Source organism: Sphaeramia orbicularis, chromosome 6, assembly GCF_902148855.1.
Source record: "Sphaeramia orbicularis chromosome 6, fSphaOr1.1, whole genome shotgun sequence".
NCBI classification, from domain to species: domain Eukaryota; kingdom Metazoa; phylum Chordata; class Actinopteri; order Kurtiformes; family Apogonidae; genus Sphaeramia; species Sphaeramia orbicularis.
This window is the reverse complement of record NC_043962.1, coordinates 24629215-24648780: the sequence shown is the minus strand read 5'-3', so window position 1 is coordinate 24648780 and position 19566 is coordinate 24629215. Positions and strand designations below refer to the sequence as shown.

At 40.4% G+C, this 19566-nt stretch overlaps 1 protein-coding gene across 1 annotated transcript in view; it reads left to right on the top strand.

Annotated features, from left to right (window-relative positions):
* Positions 1-19566, top strand: part of itpr2 (inositol 1,4,5-trisphosphate receptor, type 2) — an 83785-nt gene that overhangs the window by 36753 nt on the left and 27466 nt on the right. Inside the window, exons 38-45 of the mRNA XM_030135585.1 lie at positions 11768-11888; positions 12200-12387; positions 13630-13813; positions 14569-14822; positions 14912-15112; positions 16283-16393; positions 16952-17047; positions 17124-17243. Of these exons, the coding sequence (XP_029991445.1) occupies positions 11768-11888; positions 12200-12387; positions 13630-13813; positions 14569-14822; positions 14912-15112; positions 16283-16393; positions 16952-17047; positions 17124-17243 (1275 nt within the window). The remainder of the gene's footprint in view (positions 1-11767; positions 11889-12199; positions 12388-13629; positions 13814-14568; positions 14823-14911; positions 15113-16282; positions 16394-16951; positions 17048-17123; positions 17244-19566) is intronic.

Genomic DNA, 19566 nt, shown 5'->3' with positions numbered 1-19566 from the left:
CAGCAGTTTTCAAAGTGGGTTCAGGTCTGGAGATTGGGCTGGCCATGACAGGGTCTTCATCTGGTGGTCCATCTTCCACACCTTTATTGACCTAGCTGAGGCCAGGAGCATTGTCCTGATAGAAGAACCAGTCCTCAGAGTTTGGGAACATTGTCAGAGCAGAAGTCCAGTAGTTTTCAATACTTATATTTTAATTCCAATTACTTTTGTGTCACTAATAGCACTTTTTTTGCCACCCAGCTAGTCCTATTGCAAGAAGATAGTGATGGCCACAGTAGTGGTTTTTATACTTTTCCTTCTTAAATAAGACATGGATCAGGTGTTTATTCAGTAGAATAAGGTGTGCTTGTATTGGAATTCAACAGACACAGGAAAGGAATGGCTGTCATACATGCAGACATGCTGATTTCAGAGGAAATTGCAGTGGTCTCTTAATTTTTTCCAGAGCTGTATTCTTCTATTGTACCTTTTTTGGTGAACATTTTTTGGTCTGTGGTTTTGTTACCAAAGGCTACCAAAGTTATCCTCCAATTGCGAACATAAGAAACTGACTATGCTCACTATCACTTCCGCTGATTCACAGGAGGTTGTATTCGTAATCATTTCTACAACAATGCTTCTGACGTTAAGGTGGATGACTCCAATTAACTTATTGAATGCAATCTAATCAGATATGATTGCATCAGTGTCATCAATTTTGCCTAAAAGGATTGAAGTCTCATTGAATAGCATAGAGAGGGTGGGATTTATGATGTTTCATGCAGCCAGCCACCAGGGGGCAATGTTTTGACTTCACATATGGGGAGCATCATGGTGTCCATCATTATATTGGCTAAAGCCCCTTTTACACAGCACTTATGTTCCGGGAATATTTCACCTTTATTCCAGAACAACATCTGTGTAAATGAAATGGTGGCATCATTTGGTCCCACCTCTGTCACGGCTCTGTAACATCTCTGGAGGTAGTAACAGATCTGTGATAAAGGTGGAATCATGATTTCAGAATGCTATGTAAAAGGATCACCTCTCGTTCTGCGACCAAGGTGTGTTGTTTTGATGACGTATTGCGTGTGTGACCCCCGTGCTGGGGGGATTTAAAAATGAGTGCAGGCCGTGTACAGTAAACAAACATATCAATGCGACCAGAAATATGTTGAACTGGAGAGACGCGAAGATCCACAAGCTGTTGTCGCTTTGGGCGGAAGACTCTATACATGCTAACATTTGTGGAACGATGAAAGACTCTGGAAAGGTTAGCAACACCGCTATGCTCAAGGTATTTCTGACACGCAAGTTATACGTCACACTATACACTGCACTGCGTCACTGCCCCTTTGATTCCGGAATGCAGGTCCGCTGTGTAAAAGTCAAGCCTGTCTCACCTCTGTTACTCCTTTGGCTTGGCTGTGGAAATCAGTCAGTGGTGGAATAAAGGTGGGATCACCATCTCGCCTTTTCTCCGGGATATCTGTCTAAAAGTGGCTTATGATTTAAACTCTGTTGCAAACGCATTTCACGTTAGATGAAGGTATCCTTAAACATTTGCTGTGCATTAGGGCTGCAAGTTGTGACATACAGTGCAATGATGAAAAAATATGTGTTGTTTCAGATTATTCTCCATACTTTAAATTGTCTCACATTTTCTGCATTTGTTGTTTTTGTAATTCAAATGACTGTTTCCATTCTTCTACGTCACATGGATGCAAACAGTAAATTAGCTTGTAACACAAAACATGGGCGAGTGTGAACCTAACACTGAAAGGAATAATTCTGAACAGGACAAGGGCACTGGTGAGCTGAAACAAAAGATGATTGTGCTCATGCTGTTGGTTCTAGGACTCTTTGTATGAAGAAAATAATCAAATGTAAAGAACAATTACTGCATTGTGATATGTACTGTTACTGTGATAGAAGATGGTGCCTGTATCACACACCTTCACTGTGGACTAAACCCTGTCTTCGGCTGCCAGGAGTGCTGTACTCCTATCAGCAGTGCTGTAGTCCTTGTTTTCTCCTAGGTCTGTCGGCCCAGAGCCCAGACTCTCCCTCATCACTATGCTGTGGGCCTTTCTATGTTACATAAGGCGGGGAGGCACTTGAGGACACTCTCACACTGAGAGGGAGAATAGGAGGGAGGAAGGAAAGGAAGGAGGAGGAGGGGGGGCAAGCACTGAACAAACAAATCAATACTGCAGCAAGTGGGGGGTGCAGAAGTCTGCCTCCTGCTGCACCCCCTCTCAGCCAGAGGCCTGGAAAGTGAATGACAAGAGTAGGTGGTTCAGATTAAAGGAGGCGGCTGTGTACGTACGTTTGTGCAAACCAGGTGGTGGAGGGCGAGGCTGGAGGCCAAAGTACAAAAAAAGTCAGGTCTCACAACACACTTATGAAAGTTTAGGAGAGTTTGTTCCAGCTGTGTGGTAAGAGGAGGTGATGTCATCCAGTTCACACGTCAAGAAATGTGCTGTCGAGGCTTCAACAAAACGTGCATGAGAAATTGTCAGTGAAAACAAAACAACAAAAGCTTTTCCAAAGATGTTTTTGTGCTCAGTTTGTTGTACTAAACACTGCCCTAGAGTAAAATGCGAAAACGATGCGCTGCCGTCCTCTGACCATGAGGGATTTCATGCAGATATGAATATTTTTGGCTGACAATGCTGTCCTACTAAAGGCTGTTTTTGTTGCACCAAAATGTCACATTTTCCAATAGAATATACGGTATGCTTCCTTTAATAATTCCATTGCATTAGTAATACTGCCAAGGCTACATTTCTCAATATAATACATGCCAGTCGGTGTCACTTACAGCTGCTTTAGGAGTCAGAGTTTTGTTTTCCCTGTTTGTGTTTGCATCAGTCAGGCAAGCTGGGGTTTTTTTTTTTCCCGAAAAGGCAAATGATTCAACAGTTGTGTGGAAAAAGATCAAAGAAATTCAAAGTGGAAAAACAGTCACTTTTTAAAAATGGCTCAGTGCATTGGAGAAGCCAGACAGTGCGGTAACGATATGTGAAATGTCAGTTTGTGTAGGTGTGCGTGAGTGTGCTCAAGCATGTATTTGTGGCCTCTCTTTGTCATATCTCTGTAGCCCTGAGCGTGGAGCTGCAGCCTCACTGCACAGGAGAGAGAGAAAGAGAGAGAGGAGAGGGGGGAGGAGGGGAGGGGGGCGATTGATGGAAATAATGAGAGAGGGAGAGGCAGACAGACAAAAAACAGAAGGAGGGAGAGACAGAGTGACAGCATAGGCAGCAGAGGTTGGTGGCTCCCCTGGGGTGCAATGAGTGGGTGGAGGAGAGTGAGAGAAAGAGATGGAGGGAGGGAGGCAGCCATGTGAGGAGCCATGTGAGTGGAAGGGAAAAAAAAAGTGGGCAGCGGCTACAGGGTGAGGGATTGGAGAGAAACGGAGTCTGCTCAGTCCATGAGGAGACAGGGCAGGGGGTGCGCTTACGTAACAGCCTGCAGTGGCTGAGCCAGCGTCACGTGGACCATCACGTTCTCTCTCGCTCTCTCTCTCTCTCTCTTTCCTTACTCTCACTCCTCTGTCCGCTCTCTGCCTCTCTCTTCCTCCGTTGCCCCCTCCTTCTCTTTGTCTCAGTCTATCACATTCTGTCTGCTGCCTGAGTTATTTTCTCTATCGCTCTCCCCTGTAGTTCCAGCCAGACCCTGCTCTGTGTTGGCCTGGGTCATGCCAGGAGCGGCAGTCGGACCGTAAAGGGGAGATCTGCAGCCGTCAGAGCACAGAGATGTGTTCATGCAAACTGCTGCACTTCACTTATATTTGGCTGTCAGATAAGGGCAGCTTTATTGGCATTTGTTTACTTTCTTAGGCGAGAGAAGTTTTTGGTGGAATGTGTACAGTAAAAGTGAGCACATTTGTTACAACTTAAAAAAAATGGGTCACAGTTGGATATATTTATTTAAAATATTAAGTTAGGGTTTTTTTTAAACAACTTGGCACTTACATTTTCTAATGTTACTCAAACTGGCCACAGTGATACATTAACTGTTTTCCTCAGTGCATTAATGTATTATAGATGTACATATATTGAGGTAACTTACACCCTCTTTGAAATAAGCAAACATAAGTGATTCAGCTTGAATTGTTTGGACAATAATGTATGTCCGTGGCACAAATATATAAAGCACATCACACCTGAGATATGGAGGCATTAGGTAATTATAGCATCAACTCCTGGTCCATTATTTGACCTTTTCGTGCCATTTGTTGACAGTATGAAGACACATTACCACATTATCATCATTTTAATCTATGAGCGCAGTATTGTAATGCAATGTGGGAATTTTTTTAGTATATTTCTTATTTGTTCATAGAGAATGGAAAAAATGGTTATGTAATATTAAACACTTTCAGTCTCTCTTTCACACTCTCCTCTGTCATTCACACTCTTGGTTGTCTGTCTGTCTGTCTGTCCGTCGCTCTCTCCCTCCAGTCCCATCATCTCTCCTTCTATTTCTTCCTCTCTTGCCAAGTTTCACACCACCTGCCCGAGGCAAAGCAGATTTACAGATTACCACCCTCTCGATGCTAAGCGCATCACATGCACACATGTAGACGGAAAGCCTCAGTCATAACCGACGTGCACACGCTGCCAGGCATGCAGTGCCACGCTGGCTGTCCCACTGTGAGCTCATCCTTCTGGGTTTTCCCTGTTTGTGTGTCTGCTGATGGGAGTACTGGAACATGGCCTAGGTTCATCCTCACAGACACGCAGAGGGTGGGTGAGGTCATGAATGCTTCATGTGGTTTGACCTTTTGTTGAATTTGGCTGACCCAGCTGGTGGTGTTAAATCATAAAATTGTAGTTGAGGATTGTTCAAACAAAATCTGCACCCTGTGTTTTTTGTTTTGTTTTGGTTTTTTTTTAAGAATGTTCTCTTAAGAATAATGGCTCATGATACAAGCTGGTATCTGTGTTGGACTGAGTTACTTTTAAGACCCACCCACTCCCCCTTTATCTTGCCCTTACTTCCCTTCATTTATTAGTCAGGTGTCTCTTAGTGTTATGTTTCCATGACGATGAGGGATTAGCACATGTTGTTGTCTGTCTGGTCAGGCTGTGACTGGGCACAGGAAGTTGGTCTACCCTGTGTAGAAATGCCTTATGCTCAGGAGTGCTTCATTTAGCTCCAAGCCTAAATAAAAGGGACATCCTGTGAAATTGCTTGTAAAAATATGAAAGACTTTGAGCTTTTGGCCTCACGCATCTCATGAGCCACTATGAATGAGATTGATTGTCATTCCAGACAGTGTTTTGACACAGTTCATAGCATATTATTTGAATCTGATTGCATGTGAGTTAGGCCACTTGTACTCAGGGAGGCACATGACAAGCGACAGGATGAATTGCATGTTGTGTTGGGACTTATTGCTCCTAGCTTTTAGTTTCAACTGATGTCATAAAATGTGTGAGCATGTGTAGAAGCACAGATGCACAGAGCTGATCAAAAAATAATAGATACATGATAGAATAATGTAAGCGCAGAAAAAGTTTCTAACAAATTTTGGCATTTTACAAGATACAGTCGTGGAAAAAAAATATTACACCATCAAAAGACATTAGAAACAATGGTTATGCAATCAAGTATCAACTCCTGTGTGTATCATGTGACTAAAACAGACAGAAAAGAAAACATGGAATGCCTAAAAGCACTGTTTTTGGCAGTACAATGCCATAGATATTGATTTTGGTTATCATCAAGAAAACATGGAAAATGGTTAGATATCAGCTCTTAAATTAAACTCTTATGAGCTATTTTTGTTGTTATCATTATATTTGTCCAAACAAATATACCTTTAGTTGTACCAGGCATTAAAATGAAGAAGAAATTGAAGAAAACAAGGGTGGTCTAATAATTTTTTCCGTGACTGTATATGATTCTGCATCTCTCTAAGTGTTGATGAGTACCTGCTTATGATTACTGTGTATTTTTTTTTTTTTTTTTACCGCACATTGATTTAAAATGTTTCCCCCTGCTACGTTACATAATCTTTAAGTGTTTGTGCCTCCTGTATAAGCAATTTAGGAAACTACTGTCTGGCCTTAGTGCCCCCTGGTGAGTTCCCGTTACCATGGCAACTCACCTCTGAAATTTGTGATCGTGCATCTATTAAAGCTTCAAGTTTTTAATTTGTGTAGACAATATAATTGCTGAATTGCTTTCACAAACACTGTAAAATTATGTAATGTGCCAGAGGATAAAAGTCTTTAATCATCTTAATGTATGCAAGTAGTCAGGATTAGACACTCGCGAACACTGATGGAAAAACTATAGCCTCTTAAGTGAGACAACCCGAGCACTGTATGTGTGATTTTATGTATTTATTTTATTCTAAGGAGTTTTTCTTATTTTGTTCAACAGCATCACTTGAACCTTGGCAGCCAACATATCGTCAACATCACACAGTCTTCCTAACAAACACAATCAATGCTTAACAATGTTAGTGAATCACATGTAACACTTCCACAGTGAACAGTTGGCCTTTTGCTGAATACTTGTTTACTGGTCTTGTATTTCCCTGAACCAGTCTCACCAATTGCTCTCACATGTGGGCCTAATTTGTTTTGCTGATGTGCTTATTTGTTGGGCCAAAGCATTTTATTTACTGTGGAACTGCATCTTAAAAACTTTGTAAATGGCAACACGCGATCCCTGCACATCAGTGTCTTTTGCAAAATTTCAGGAGAGGCAGTGAAAGGGCGATATAGTTGAATTTTGCCTCTGTGTGTAAAACTGCATTAGGAAACGATGTCACATTCTTCACAAGGGAAGATGTTACAGATGAGTAGATGCTTGGTTATATTAGACCAAATTTTGTCCACGTGTGGAAAGTTAAATTCTTCAGATTCACTTATGTTTTCTGAAAATGTGCTCAAATGGATCACTGGAAAACATACTGACCCTGCTCTACAATGTGCGATCTCAGAGGTTCCTCTATATCTAATTTATTTTGTAATCAACCCCAATTATGCAGATCTTTCTAGGAAGTGTCTCAAACATCAGGACATCAATGGGAAACAAAACTGTCATTGTATTTTAACATATTCTATATACTAAACCTGTCTGTGTGTTTTTTCCTTATTTTCATACTATTCACATTTTTTATGTCTTGGTGAGGCTTGCATAACAAATTGGTATGGATATGTGTTATAGTATGGAAGGGATCCTTCTTAAAGCTTCCTATGTTCCCAGCTGTGGGGATCAGTGGCTCCTCTGAGGCCATTTCGGTCATTATTAGATAACACACAACATGTTCTTACGCTGTATGTGTTCGGATCGAGTTACACTTTTAGGATCAGTTTCATGTGGTAACGACAATAAAATAAGGTAGAGTTTCACTTGGAAACACTTTACTGAACAAAGTGAACTGAATACAGTTTCTGCTGGGACGTAAATGTTGTTTCCTGATGGTGAAGTTGTTCAGTGTTCACATGGCCTGTGGGGGAAAAACTTCTCGTACTGTGTCAGAGTGTACTGGATCAGTGTTCCTACTGTTTACAAAACACACAAGCCTACAGTCCTCTCTGGTTTTTGTTGTAGGAGAAAGTAACAGAAAAGAAAACCTATAGCCTCCCCTGATTTAAATCATGTTTGGATAACATTCCCTCCTTTGTGGCCTTAGTCTCTGCTATTATTGACCTTGTCTGACCTGAGCTGTTGAAGCCTCCCCCCTCGCGTTCCTGGTGCTGTCTGTCTCGGCTCACGGCTGGCACTAGCCTCCTCTGCCCGGGTGAATTTTCTAAGGAAGTATAGGGCAGCCGTATAGGGCAGCCTGTGCCTTTGTCTTTTTCTCTGTGCACCTCTCTGGAGTCAGAGAGATCTGCAGACTGTGCTGTGAGGGAGGGAGGGGGAGCAGAGGGGGTGCAAGGATGCCGGAGGTAGGGATCGGCAGCTCATCCCCAGCTTGGACACCAGAGCCGCAGTGTGGCGTGCCGGTGCACATTTTAAACCACCATGACTTGTCTGCTCCTTGCTAGGTTTTATTTGTTCCTGTGTTCCTCTGTCTCAACCCCCCCTCCTTCTTTTGCTCTTACTTCTGTCAGTTCTTCTACCTCTATTTCGATTTCCCTTTCTTGTGGCTCTTACATCACCTGACTGAGTTTTTCTCGTCAATGCAGCAGCGAGCAGATGAGTCAGGCTATGGGCGGACTCTCCTCTACCACCATATCATCTCCTCTCCTCTCCTCTCCTCTCCTCTCCTCTCCTCTCCTCTCCTCTCCTCTCCTCTCCTCTCCTCTCCTCTCCTCTCCTCTCCTCTCCTCTCTTCTCTTCTCCTCTCCTCTCCCTCCATTTCACTGCTGTCCTCTCTCTCTCTGCAGACCTCGCCAGCTGACTGCATCGTTCAGAAGAGAGGTGAAAAAGTGCACAGCTCTGTCACCCCCCGCCCCCTTTCAACTTTCCCCACCGGAGTGCTTCCTTCACTTATGTTTGAGAGGAGCGCAAAACCGAAACGTCCTCTGTGAGAAAGAGGGGAAATTTTAAGTCAAACATGATTCAATCAGCAATCAGTCAAAGAGCGTGCATTGGGACAATCTGCCTTATAGAGTGCAGAGCTGAGTTTGTACTTGCACCGAGAGTGCATCTCTGTGTAGAAATGAAAGAAGGTGGCTCAATGGATCCTCACCTTCACTTCAAGAATTGTGCATGTGCGTGTCGGTGTGTGTTTGTGAGACAGCTCTGCCAGACAGTGGAGGCAGACAAGTGTCTCTGCTGACTGCAGATGAGATGGAGTGTTTACTGACACAGGGAGCATCAGCTACACGTGCTCCTCCGCATCTGTGCTCTTTAGCGCTTTTAGTTGGAGGCTCTTTAGTAGACTGTACCTGTGTGGTGAGGCATTCAGGTGCCTCATTTGTCTCATCCATTATTGGGAAAATATCACTAGTATTCCTTTGTTTAGTGTTGTCGAAAGCAGAAAGCCACTGGTTTGTAACCAGACTGACTTTTATGTTCACTGCACTACTTTTTTCCATTGTTTGCAATACATCAGCAACTTACTTTACCTTACTTTACTGGAGGGAAGAACTGTCATAGCAAAATGTGTGCTTATTTCTTATCAAAACACTATTATTGTTGTTATTATTATTAGCAGTAGTAGTAGTTGTAGTATTTTCATTAAGTTTAAGTATGTATGCATACTGGATGAAATAAAAACATATTTTGTTCTTTAATACAAATTTCAGCTTTCATATGAAGTACAATCCATATCCATTTGATTTTGATGTCATTATTATTACTTAAGTAAATTCAATAAAAGATTATTTGTTTTGAATTTGTGACATGCATGAACTCAACTAATCATTTTATTTAATAGCACTGTGTAGGTGGAATTGGGTGCTTTTGGTGCTTTGGACTCAGCCATAACTCCAACACTCTACTGTTTTTAAAAAGCACTCACTTAAACAGAAAAAGAATAATCTGAAGTCACTGGGTTTAACTGTTGGACCTTTTGGAGGTTAGGTCATTTTACAATGAATAAAATTAGTTGTATGTGTCAGCTTTAACAGAAGCATCTAAATTCCAGTATGAGAAGTAGTATGAGGACACTGTGGATGGGTAATGTCTGACTGAAAAAGTGTTGTTTTACTCATAAACAACACTAAATTGTGTAATGTAGCATACAAAAAGGCTTAAAATGAATTATAACATGTGCTAATGAAAGAGGAAAAAAGCATTTCTTTTATTGCTAATTTTTTTAATAAAATGTCTGTAGTAATATATTCCATGTTCTTCATAAACCACTTCTGAAACTATAACCAGTGAATGCTAGTCTTTTCTGTCAGTTATTTAAAACCAGGGTTACCAGCATCAGAAAATACATAACTGATAAGTAATTGGCATATACTTAAAGTCAGTTCCCATTATGTTTATAACACAATATCTTTGTAACATCTGTTCTCATAGAGGTTAGTTGGGTGGTGTATGCAGCTGATTGAATTTTCAGTTATTTCTCTATTCATTTTTTATTCTAGTGTAATATAAGTCTAATAATAGTCTAGTGTCCACAGTGCTTCTCTGTATAAATGTGCATCAGCCCATTAGTCAGTCCATCCACATTTCTTGTAAAACTTAACTTATATCTCAGGAATAGTTTGCCAGAAATGTGCACATTGAAACAAAGATGGACTGAGATAATTGTGCTGACCAAACATTAAGCTCACTTTGACTGTGTTTGTTCATTTACAATATCTGTGCATAATATAAAAACATCTTGAGAGATTTTTTCAGACTTGGCATAAATTTTCACTTGGACTCAAGAATGAACTGATCAGATTTGGCAGAGCAGGGACATAGATAACTTTATGTGATTATATAATAATTGTGATAGACTTAATACTAAGTTGATTCAAAAATTAATTCATGCAGCAGTCATTTGTCAAATTCCACCACGGCCTTTTAAAATGGCCGCTTGTATCAGTATCCCCCTGCAAATCCATAGCATGAACTGCTTTCCACTACAAGGCAAAGGTTCTTTAAGGTGCCCCTTCTATTTTATCTGACACCTGTATTTCACTACAGATGACTGAGCCAGGTAACAGGTTTCCATGGAAACCAAAGGTGGTTAGAGCCTATTCGTCCTTTTGCTCCACCCTTTAATCACTCTGATTATCTATCTATTGATTCATCCTTCCACTTTGCTGATTGATAATGACTGGGCTGTGAGGACAAAACAAACAAGGCCATTTGAGTTGAGTTTGGTTACTATAGAAACACTTCATGTCACCATACGTTTATATACCTGTAATCCATCAGTATCATCCAATCATTTATCCATCAAACGTTTCCTCACAATAAAGCAACTAGGACAAAACAAGATTTCCACCTGTCAGTCACACATCTCACATGTCGATTATACAACCACCTCAGGGATATAATCTCCATGAATCTTTTCATCTAATCTCCGCTCATCTGCATCAAATGTCACAAGAGACGTTTGTGAAAGATACAAAGAAAATAAATACATTTCTAACACATTGGTAGCTAAAATCACCCTAGTTTTTCTGTTATACTCCTGTATGTTCTACGGTATATATAAAAAAACATCAGGGCATTAAGATGGTACCTCCGCTTTATTTTTTTCCCCTCTGTGAATATGGTCTTCACAGATGCATTAATGCCTGTTGGTGATGTTTCTCCTCATTAATTTGTCTATTATTTGTTGTAATCTACATAAAGTGGCATGTTGTGATCAGAGTGTGTGCGGAGAAGACGCTCCCATGAGACAAAGACAATAAAGAAAGCATCAATATAGAGGATTTCAGTAATTCATCACTAATTATAACAAACCTAAATATAGGCTCTTTTCATGTTTGTGATGGTTTTTCATGGGTACCGTCTGAGAGCTCTCATAAATACTCTTTTAGGATGTAGTTATTTGGCAAAACTATTACTGCCTCCTAAATAAGCCTTCAATTTCTTTTTTGATAAGAGCACTGCCATCCTGGAAGGCATTGCTCCCATCAAGAAAGAAATGCATCATGGGATGGCAGTGATCATTCCCATTAGGTGGAAGATGAAATCTGCACAGGGATGATTGGGTTGCTTTCATGCCAGTGGAAGCACCACATCACAAATTTTCCTTTGGATGTAGCACTTGTTAACGTGACCGTAGTTTGAACATTATTCTTGGCTGAATTCATATATGTTTTTCAAAATCACTTTCAGAATCTGAATTTCCTAATTTCATGCTTGTATAGAAAAGGCTCTCTCAGACTGTGATATGGGTTTAACTTTATGATTTCTGTCTCCTCAGGGAAACGAGTTAAGAAAGATTCTCCTCACACGCTACTTTGGAAATCAAAAGCTTCTCTCCAAGTCAGAGCTTGGGAGTGGAAACAGCTCATCTGGTGGCTTTGTCAAGCCGTCATCCGGAGGTACTGAGAACCCCAAATAAACCCAGTAGACTCTGCAATAACTACTCTGTGCTGAAGAAACAACAGCAGCTAACATGACAGCACTCCACTTCTTAGGAGGAGTGCTGTTTGACAATAGCTGGCAGACTTTGAAACTTGCTCAAGCATTTTCTAAGCACCACATACATAAATATGTGCAGCATTTACATCTGAGCCGAGATGCTGAGAGTCGTGGAATATGTTTATTAAAATCAAATATTATCGATAATGTGTGCAGTCATATGACTTCAAAGTAGAGTTTTTTGGTTAATGAAAATATTCTATCCCTGCAGGAGGGTCTCCCATGCTGGACTGTGACAAAGAACACTACAGCATACCTGAGATTCAGTGTCTGCTCGACAATGTTGGCGCATCAGAGCTGGTGATTGACCTCATCGTCAACACCAAGAATGACCGGGTGTTTGAGGAGAGCATCCTACTGGGCATTGCACTTCTCCAGGGTGGAAACACACAAATACAGGTGAACACACAAAATCATTAATGGAAATGCTTTAAATGAATTCACATCCATTGAAACTCAGACTGAAATGATACTGGTACTGATAAGATACAAATAAAAGCTCTGGAAAAAATTAAGAGACCACTGCAATTTCCTCTGAAATCAGCATGTGTGCATTTATGACAGCCATTCTATTTCTGTGTCTGTTGAATTCCAACACAAGCACACCTTATTCTACTTAATAAATACCTGATCCATGTCTTATTTAAGGAGAAGTATAAAAACCACTACTGTGGCCTGTGGTATTAGTACCGCAAAATTAATTGGAATCAAAAAATAACCCATGAAAACTACTGGACTTCTGCTCTGACAATGTTCCCAAACTCTGAGGACTGGTTCTTCTATCAGGACAATGCTCCTGGCCTCAGCTAGGTCAATAAAGCTGTGGATGACAGACCACCAGATGAAGACCCTGTCATGGCCAGCCCAATCTCCAGACCTGAACCCACTTTGAAAACTTCTGGAGGAAGATGGATGGTCACAAGGCATCGAACATTGCTGAGCTTCTTGAATTTCTCTGCCAGGAGCTGCATAAAGTCATCCAACAGCAATGGTGGAGAGCCAAGACACGTGAAAGCTGTCATTGACAATCAGGGTTATTCCACCAAATACTGATGTCTGAATTTTTTCCAAGTTACAACATTAGTATTGTGTTGTTCAGAAATGAATATGAACTGGTTTTCTTTGCATTATTTGAGGTCTGAAAACACTGCATCTTTTTGTTATTTTGACCATGTTTCGTGTTCTGCAAATACATGCTCTAAATAACAATATTTTATTGGGAATTTGGGAGAAATGTTGTCAGTAGTTTAGAGAATAAAACTAAAATGTTCATTTTACTCAAACACATACCTATAAACGGTAAAATCAGAGAAAGTGATCATTTAGCAGTGGTCTCTTATTTTTTTTCCAGAGTTGTATATGCATAAACGTGTAATTATTCACATACGTTCATATCAATAGACATACTATGTATGAATTTTGTTCTTATTTTATTCCTATGGACCATTTTTGTGGGTCGTCAGTTTCCCACAGATTAATTTTTGGCAATTTGGTGGTGATTGCAAAGTTCTTTTGTTTACTTATCTCAGTCACCCCAATATCTGTCTTCTTCATATCAATTTTCCTCATTTTGTGCAGGTATAAAACACACATCCTCACAGATTCAGTTTTACCCTGCTTGCCATTTTGTTCCCCACACAGAACTCATTTTACTACCAGCTCTACAAGCAGAAGAAATCTGAGCGCTTCTTCAAAGTTTTCTACGACCGCATGCGTGCAGCCCAGCAAGAGATCCGATCCACCGTGTCCGTCAACATGTTTGAGGCCAGCAGCAGAAAAAGGGATGATGACAGTGACGGACTCGGAGGCAGCCGGTTCAGGAAAGGTACTGTTGAGTAATGATGTATTTTAACCTATCTGTGCTCACATACCGTTGCTCCTTGGCCTCAGTCCTAAAGGTGGCCACAAAACATTTGTCACCACTGTCTGTCACGAAGAAGCTGGAAGTAAGTGGTTTATTTGGAGTGAAGCAACTGGGTAATAATGTCGGAGGTAGCCAGAAAATAGCTTTTACAACTGACAGAGTGAGTCACAGGGGTCACGTCCTGGGCATGTCCTGGCATTTCCATAGAAACCAGCTTTGAGTGAGTGAAAAGCCGAACACTCAAGAGTAACCGCGAAAACCTCTCTGTCTTTTCAGTATGTGTGGCCCTTGAGTTTGTTTTGGCCTTGAATTTAAACAATAGCGCTGGATAAATCCAGAATGTTCTTTTATGCTCTGCTGACCTCTGTGCAGACTGCTGTTCCCAGTTCCTGCAGTCACATGTCAGAGGCCATGTGACAGCCCACATCACAAGCCATCAAAAGGCCATTGTATCAAGATTGGGTGCTTTCATGCTACAGAACCCCACTCAGTAGTCACCCACCTGGTGACGGGAGGGGGGGGGTCTGGTTTCTTCTTAATTTCTGTAGAATGTCAAAGTAAGAGTTAATATTGGCCATTACTCATGTTGTAGCCTTTTGGATATTTCTGGTGTTTATGTAAATGTACAAACACATCTTCTTACAAATTGTGCTTTTGTTTCCAGTAATTACTAATGAGTCATGCTGTTGTGATTCTACCTGCCCGCTGCACTGTAGGCAAAGACTCTGGGCTTCATATGAGGGAGGATATGCGGGGACAGCTGAAAGAGGCCTCTTCTGCGACCTCCAAGGCTTTCAGTAGCTTTAGAAAGGAACTGGAACCTGACCTTGAAGGCATGGGCCAGAACAGTGAGGTAGAGGGGGCTGAGGAGGCTACTGAGGAAATTCAGATGAGCCCTACCATCACCATAATGAAACCCATCCTACGTTACCTACAGCTACTCTGTGAAAACCACAATTCAGACCTGCAGGTACGACTCTACATGAAAACTGTCAAATAGAAAATGCGCACATCAACTGGTCAGTGGACAAATTAATGATTGTTATGCTCTAAATCCAGAACTTCCTGCGAAGCCAGGACAACAAGACTAACTACAATCTGGTGTGCGAGACTCTTCAGTTTTTGGACTGTATTTGTGGAAGCACGACTGGAGGCCTTGGCCTGCTGGGCCTTTATATAAATGAGAATAATGTCGACCTGGTTCACCAAACCTTAGAAACCATCACAGAGTACTGCCAGGGACCCTGCCATGAAAACCAGGTAATTTAGAGGTGAAATAAGATAGTGGGTCAGCATAGGAAAGAGCTTTGCAATGCACAGTAATAGGATAAAAGAGAAACTACAGTATATTAGTGGAGATTAAATGTAATGGTGATGTAGCTTAAAATTTTGTACATTTAACACAGTATGCCCAAAATCAATGTATTTTGTAATCTTAACCCATAAAGACCCAGTGCTACTTTTGTGACAGTTTCCAAAAAATTGTTCCCTCTATGTAACATTTCTGAAGTGTTTTTTCACCATTTATTATAATGTTATCCTCTGTATTTTGCATTTTTTCAGTGTAAATCATATACTTTCCTATATTTAATTCACTGATCATGTAGATGTTCATTAAAGCTCAGAGTAAATTCAAAGGTTATTATATTAAAAATGGGAAAAAAAACTGAAAAAAAGGACTTTTCTGCAAAGAAATCGATAATTGAATGTAAAAACAAGTATGTTCATCCACTGGTATTGATCCAACTCCATGGGTTTTACTGGTGAATCAATGTTCTACAGGAATACAGTGTTTCCACGGTAACTACGGAGCCTCAACGTCCAAATGGGTCATATCTGATGACCATGAAAAGATGACAAACTGCATTTTACACCAATTATTTACTCTATGTATTGATAGGATTAGTGAATCAAAAGGTATTAAAAAGTTTAGACCAGTAGATGGTTTTGGTCAACAGTGGATGTTTGGGTCTTTATGGGTTAATGCATAATTTCTAAAAAAAAATTATATGTTTGTGTCCATTTGCTGCTTTTCAAGTGGAACATCTGAAAAAAGACAGTAACACTTTTCTTTAGTAAAACTTATAGTATGATTAATAGTGCAGGTGAATGATCATTAGGATCTTGAGCTTCTGGTATTCCAAAATATGTTAAATGGACAAGCAACTATAAGAAAAAATGAATAAAGAAGAAAGAAATCAACTAAAAAAACATTATTTTCTGCATTGCAAGGCTTGCTGTTATTAGCTTACATTAACAATATGTTGTTTACGTCTTGTTTCAGTATTAGTTCAGGTTGATGTTGCCACTTATTTCTCCTTTTCTTACTTATTACTTACTGCTCTGAGAATGCACGTAGACACCTTTTCCTCTGATCCATTTTAAGTCTGATCTGCCTTGACATTAACTACAGCCTTCTTACTCAACCAGACATGTATCGCCAAGCACGAGTCAAATGGCATTGACATCATTATAGCACTAATTGTCAACTCCATCAACCCGCTGGGGAACCGTCGGCTGGATCTGGTGCTGCAGCTGAAGGTGAGTGGCAGGCTCACTATGACGCATAGCCATTACTATAGCAGCTCTTTATGTTACTACTTTATATAGCTCATTATGTATAGTGCGGTACATTGAGTACAATATATAATGGACAAAGGATATTAGAACTCACACAGTGTTTTATATTTAACACCACCATGGCATGTTCCATACGTGCTGTTGAATAATAAAGTCTTTAAAACTCCACCAGCTCCTCATAACTTATATTATTTATTCATTTAACCTTTATTTAACCAGGAAAGTTAGATGAGAACTGATTGTCATTTACAATAATAACCTGGCGACGACGAGATTTGTTTGAAGCATCTCATATTTATTTGTGTGAGAACAGAGGTTACAAGAAAAAAACAGTTTTATAAGTGATATTGTCATTGTCATTATTTATTTAATGATCGTAATGGCTATTCTACAAGTCCTTTAGTTCAGTTTAAATTGCATCCGCTTATTTCTGATTAGTCCCAGTGTCATTATTATAATGTGTATTTGATGTGTGATTTGCAAAATATGAGCGCTAATTGGCTGATCCCTGCATTGTAGAACAATGCCTCCAAGCTCCTGTTGGCTATCATGGAGAGCCGCCAGGACAGCGAGAATGCAGAGAAGATTCTCTACAAGATGAGACCCACTGAACTGGTAATGTGTGTGGACATGCTGTTCTGGTTTACATCCAGATTCGGTACATTTTCTGACGTTAATGTGTGTGTTACAGGTGGATGTGATGAAGGAAGCCTACGCAGAGGGGCTGGTGAGGGAGGGAAATGAGGACAGTGCTGGAGACCAGATCAAGCCCAGAGACGTGGGACACAATATTTACATCCTCGCCCACCAGGTAATCAAAATGTCTGCGCTTGTCTTTGTTTGTGACTGACACAAAAGTGCATGTCCAATGTGTCTGACCTTCTGCTGACCTTTGAGTCATGCTCTGCTGGAGTTTGTACGACGTATGCATGTTCCTGCGAGTCCTCTCTACTAAATAATAAATGCCCATCTCCTCTATAAATGTAGCGCTCTGCTAGATATCTGAAAATGAACAGGTAAGATATTTATAGTCATCACTGCACCTCTAAACAAATGCCATTTTCTTCATCCATAGTCTCAACATTATACAAGTGAAGCCGGTGTGTTGTGCCGCTCTGCCCTGTGACACCGTTTATGCCAGATCAAGAGGGCAAGCCGAGTTTAGCACGTTTTCACTTCTCCATCTGCTTTGAGCCAAGTGTCAGACAGGGTATTTTTGTCCACCCACCAGACTAGTTTCATCATAACACTGATTTGTTCAGTTGTTTGTTTTTAGCCTCAGACCATTAAAGCAGTGCATGACTTTCATCACAAATTTTTTTTTTTCAAATTTGTAAAACCTGAGTGATAGCCTAACTATCACTAATCCATTTGTCACCTGAATCACTTCCCTCATGGTGAACAACTTCGAAGATGACTCCATCATAAACACAGCCCACTTGTTTACATAACCAACCGAAATGTCAGTCAGGCCTTTTCCACCGACACTACTCATTATTTAGAACAACACCTGGTAGACTGTATAATTTTACGTTGTAGCGATCTGGCTCATTTTTTTGCCAAATCTGTGAGAAACTGCTTTTGCTTGGTCACCATTCCCACAATGCACTTTATGACAAATTTTCAGAAAAGGCCCGAGTGACATTTTAGTTTGTTACTTAAACAAGCGGACAGTGTTTATGATGGATGGGGTCATCCAGTTAGTAGCTGGGATCGGCTCCTGGAACTCTTGTGACCCTAGTGAGGATAAAGCAGGTTCAGAAAATGAATGAATGAATGAATCACTTTTGTCAAATACAGCTCTGGAAAAAATTAAGAGACTACTGCAATTTCCTCTAAAATCAGCATGTCTGCATGTATGACAGCCATTCCATTCCTGTGTCTGTTGAATTCCAACACAAGCACACCTTATTGTACTGAATAAACACCTGATCCATGTCTTATTTAAGAAGGAGAAGTATTAAAATCACTACTATGGCCATCACTATCTTCTTGCAATAGGACTAGCTGGGTGGCAAAAACAGTGCTATTAATGGTGCAAAAGTAATTGGAATCCAGAAACAACTTTTGGAAACTACTGGACTTCTGCTCTGACAATGTTCCCAAACTCTGAGGACTGGTTCTTCTATCAGGACAATGCTCCTGGCCTCAGCTAGGTCAATAAAGGTGTGGACAGACAGATGAAGACCCTGTCATGGCCAGCCCAATCTCCAGACCTGAACCCACTTTGAAAGCTTCTGGAATATAATCAAGAGGAAGATGGATGGTCACAAGCTATCGAACATTGCTGAGCTTCTTGAATTTCTATGCCAGGAGCTGCATAAAGTCATCCAACAGAAATGGTGGAGAGCCAAGACACGTGAAAGCTGTCATTGAAAATCAGGGTTATTCCACCAAATATTTATGTCTGACCTTTTCCCAAGTTACATTAGTATTGTATTGTGTAGAATTGAATATGAACTGGTTTTCTTTGCATTATTTGAGGTCTAAAACCACCTGCATCTTTTAGTTATTCTGACCATGTGTCATGTTCTGCAAATACATGCTCTAAATAACAATAATTTTATTTGGAATTTGGGAGAAATGTTGTCAGTAGTTTAGAGAATAAAACTAAAATGTTCATTTTACTTAAACACATACCTATAAATGGTAAAATCAGAGAAAGTGATAATTTTGCAGTGGTCTCTTATTTTTTTCCAGTGCTGTATGTGATTCAAGCCCCCCAGCTCTGTAATTGCAGGCTCAGGAGGCAGAGCGCGCCGTTCAATAACCGAAGGGTTGGCATTTCAAATCCCGCTATGTCTTAGTCATGTCCTGTTGTGAATAATGGATTAATAACGTAAAGTGCTTTGGGTACCTTGAAAAGCGCTGTAGAAATCTAATCCACTATTATTATAATTGCATAGTATTACTATGTCTAATTGGCAGTGTAATAACTGGTAATAACCACTGAAATGTTACTACATTATAGTGCTAAATTCATCCTCCTTTATGTTCCAAGTATTCCATATGTTTCAAGATATTAACATACTAATGACATCTTTAATGCTGTAATACTTTATTGTGGCTGCAAAATGCAAAATTTCATGTTTCTACTTGATTTGATTTGATTGTTTATTTCGAGCATTCATGGA